Below are 3,824 nucleotides of genomic sequence, written 5' to 3'. Positions count from 1 at the left end.
TACCTAAGATTAATGAATGTTCAGAAGAATTTTTCATTGGCAGTTTATGTTAACTAATGAATTAACTAATGTTAACTAATGAAGCCCTAATGTAAAGTGTGACCGAACAATGAAGAATCAAAACACTTTCAAACAATATCAAGGGCATGTTGTAGTCCAGATTAAACTGTAAAAAAGTTTGAGAATAAATAGCCTATTAATTCTAAATATTTAAGTATTTGGCGCTGTGATGAATGAAAGCACATTCATCTGGATGACGCGCACATTCACTCTCTGACAGCAGATGGCGCTGAGAAGCAGAAATGCAGCCGTTACTCTGGAAACCCCGTAAACAAAGCAGCTGCAGATGAAGGCAGAGATTATTTTACTATAAGGAGATGAGAGGGTCTGTATTACTTACTATTGGAGAAAGCGTAACGGCTAACTTGTCACGTGTGCCTTAATAGCCAATCACATTACAGCCTTGACATCATTGAGGGCGAATTCCAAACGGCTTTTTTGTGCCCTTGAAGGGCACTTCGGGAAGGGGACCCCATTTGTAGGGACGTTCCAAGCGAAAGTGAACAACTGAATCCCTTCACAAAGGGCCCTTCCAGAAGTCCGTTAGCGAAGGGAACATGCGATGGTCACTTCACGGAAGTGATTTACGTTTGTGATCATGTGATCTTCAGTTAGGAGCTCTTGCAATGCTTTTTAAAGCAAAGTTGGGGTTGATTTCGACTTCACATACTAACGTAAATAGAATAGGCTAATTAAATTTGTCTATTTTAATGTAAGACAAAATATTTTTTCGCCAGTGATAGAAATATGATTTAAAAAGTACCGACTCAAAAAAAAATTTGAATATGTGCCATTGAACATACAACAACTTTTGAACGGTCCTTCTTCTCCACATTTGTAAACACTGAGTCGGTACTTCTGCCTACGTCAAGCGTGACCTTTTCAACGTGATTACGTATTACGTGAAGTCGTGGACGCGCATCGCAGAGCAGTGCAAGGCTCTGTTTATAAAGCAAAATTTCTGTTTATAAAGCATATAAAAATTATTTATTTATTTTTTTTAGAAAATGACCGATCGTTTCGCTAGACACTTCACGGAAGTGATTTCCGTTTGTGATCATGTGATCTTCGGTTAGGAGATCTTGCAATGCTTTTTAAAGCAAAGTTGGGGTTGATTTCGACTTCACATACTAACGTAAATAGAATAGGCTAATTAAATTTGTCTATTTTAATGTAAGACAAAATATTTTTTCGCCAGTGATAGAAATATGATTTAAAAAGTACCGACTCAAAAAAAAATTTGAATATGTGCCATTGAACATACAACAACTTTTGAACGGTCCTTCTTCTCCACATTTGTAAACACTGAGTCGGTACTTCTGCCTACGTCAAGCGTGACCTTTTCAACGTGATTACGTATTACGTGAAGTCGTGGACGCGCATCGCAGAGCAGTGCAAGGCTCTGTTTATAAAGCAAAATTTCTGTTTATAAAGCATATAAAAATTATTTATTTATTTTTTTTAGAAAATGACCGATCGTTTCGCTAGATAAGACCCTTATTCCTCGTCTAGTATCGTGTAGAGCCCTTTGAAGCTGCACTGAAACTGTAATTTTGACCTTCAACCGTTTGGTAGCCGTTGAAGTCCACTATAAGGAGAATAATCCTGGAATGTTTTAATCAAATTTACAAAAAATTATGTAGTGAAATTGTAAATTTACAGAATTTGAAAGCTGGGACTTTGTTTCATATCAAAAGTAAGTCTATTTTCTGTTTCGGTTGTTTCACTTTTGGATGAATATTTTCAGTGCATTACTAAACATTTTCCGAAATTTTTGTACATTTATACATTTTGGAGAAATTCTCAGATGAATAGCATGTTCAAAAGAACAGCAGTTTTTAAATAGATATCTTCTGTAACAATGTAAAAAATTTTTTTTTTTTTTTAATGTCACTTTTGGTTAATTTTATGCATCCATACGTAACAAAACTACTTAATTTCTTTCCAACCAACCAACGAAAGAATGAATGAAAATCTTACTGACCCCAACATTTTTGAATGGTAGTGTTTTTGTATAAAAAATGTGTTCTAGCTCATACTTTTTTTTATTTTGTTTGCATGAACACTAATATTTATAATTTCAATGTACGAACATCCTCTAAAATGTAAACGACTTTGGAAATATTAGTGACTCCTCTGTTTAATTTCATGGACCTTTTAAGATTGGTGTGTCTGAACATTTCCAACACAAATAGAGCAAAAGACTCACAAGCATTTGTGCATCTCTACAATTGTTGACATGAAAGGGTTTAAAGCATGTTTTAGTCCTCCATACGCTGACATTGTATGTATCACTCTTACCAAATGCAAAAAAAGTAAGTGTACACATACCTATGAGTACTTCAACTTTAAATATAAATGAATAATAATAATGATAGTAATACAAATCTGATTAAAACTCACTGCTCTGCTGCAGGAAGTATACGGTATCTTGGTACCCACTGTAGAAAGCCCTCTTCAGAATCTGACAATCAACAATAAATGCAGTTAATAATGAGAGAAACGTAGCTGCTAAAAATGACGTCATAATTTATTCACCCATATTACACTGTAAAAAAACCTACTACTTCAGTCTTTTCACGTTTTGTAGCTACTGTTTCTTTGTAATTATTTGTTAAATGTATTAGCAATTTCTGAGTGAAATCATTCCAATTATTAAACCATACACCATTTTTCTTTTTTTTTTAATGGGCCAAGAAAAAGTTACACAATGTTCAAGCTCTTTGTTTCTATCCAGGTGTTCAGGTTTGTGTTTATTCTGAAAAGAAAAAAAGCACCATAGACTTCTATGTGTCTGTGTCAGGACACAGTTCCAGATCTCACCCTCCAGTCCCGAGGAAACAAGGCGTCCACCAGCCTGATGAAGTTAGTGACGGAGCACTGGAAGGAGAGCTGCTGGATGATAGCATCGCACAGGATGGTGGAGGTATCGGACGGACAGATGTCCATGTGTCCAGCAAACGGCGAGATGGTGAGGGTGGGAGAGGAATCCTCGAAGGGCTGGATGTTTGTGAAACCTCCATCCATATAGTGCTGGGAATATACAGGGGTGTTGTTTTTATAGCTTATTCTGGGCTGTCTGATGGTTTAGTGCATTTCTGCAGTTTTTAGGCACTTACGGTACAAACAGTTTTACTCACCTCACCTTTATACTGCGGTGGGATCACTCCAGAATATACAGGGACAAAACAGCTACACAAAAGTGCCTTATAGAGGATGTAACAAGGCCATTTAAAGAAAAAGTGAAAGAGAAAGAAAAAACAAGAGTTTGGCCTGTACTACAAAGTTAAAGAGAGAACACAATTCCGTCATCAACAAATAAGCCCAAGTGATGAATTTTATTTAGTTCTTTCTTGAAAGGAAGGGCTGCATGTGTTCAGAATTTTCTAAGAAACCCTGATTTCATAGATATTACTAGGATGTGCACTATCTTGCTTCTGCTTTCTAGAGTTTTGATGCCTTTTAATTCAAACTGATAAAGTTTATCTTCTTGTTGTTTAAAAAAGGAGCATTCTTGAATTAACTGTCACCCCCCATTTTTTAAAATAGGCATGCAGGTGCACTATCCAAACTTAAATTGTTGTAATTTATGAACACTTTGGAATACAGACATAAGGTTGGTCTCTTTTTAAAGAGGAAAATCAGCAAATTATCGCAAAAGTGGAATTTTTCCAAAAAAATTTAAGTATCAAAAAGTTATAGTAGTTTAAATTTACTGTAAAGAAAATGCACTATATTAATTTTATTTTATATATAATAAATAT

At 35.3% G+C, this 3,824-nt stretch overlaps 1 protein-coding gene across 1 annotated transcript in view; it reads right to left on the bottom strand.

The window, feature by feature from the left end:
* Window positions 1-2,452: 2,452 nt before the first annotated feature.
* Window positions 2,453-3,824, bottom strand: part of LOC107746525 (patatin-like phospholipase domain-containing protein 1) — a 6,101-nt gene continuing 4,729 nt past the window's right edge. The window contains exons 3-5 of the mRNA XM_016560764.1: window positions 3,201-3,266; window positions 2,884-3,093; window positions 2,453-2,524 (exon numbers count right to left, since the gene is read on the bottom strand). Of these exons, the coding sequence (XP_016416250.1) occupies window positions 2,453-2,524; window positions 2,884-3,093; window positions 3,201-3,266 (348 nt within the window). The remainder of the gene's footprint in view (window positions 2,525-2,883; window positions 3,094-3,200; window positions 3,267-3,824) is intronic.

The sequence above is a fragment of the Sinocyclocheilus rhinocerous genome, unplaced genomic scaffold, assembly GCF_001515625.1.
Source record: "Sinocyclocheilus rhinocerous isolate Xijiao unplaced genomic scaffold, SAMN03320098_v1.1 scaffold980, whole genome shotgun sequence".
Taxonomy (NCBI): Eukaryota; Metazoa; Chordata; class Actinopteri; order Cypriniformes; family Cyprinidae; genus Sinocyclocheilus; species Sinocyclocheilus rhinocerous.
The sequence above is the reverse complement of the archived record's forward strand: the minus strand, read 5'-3'. Positions and strand labels throughout refer to the sequence as shown.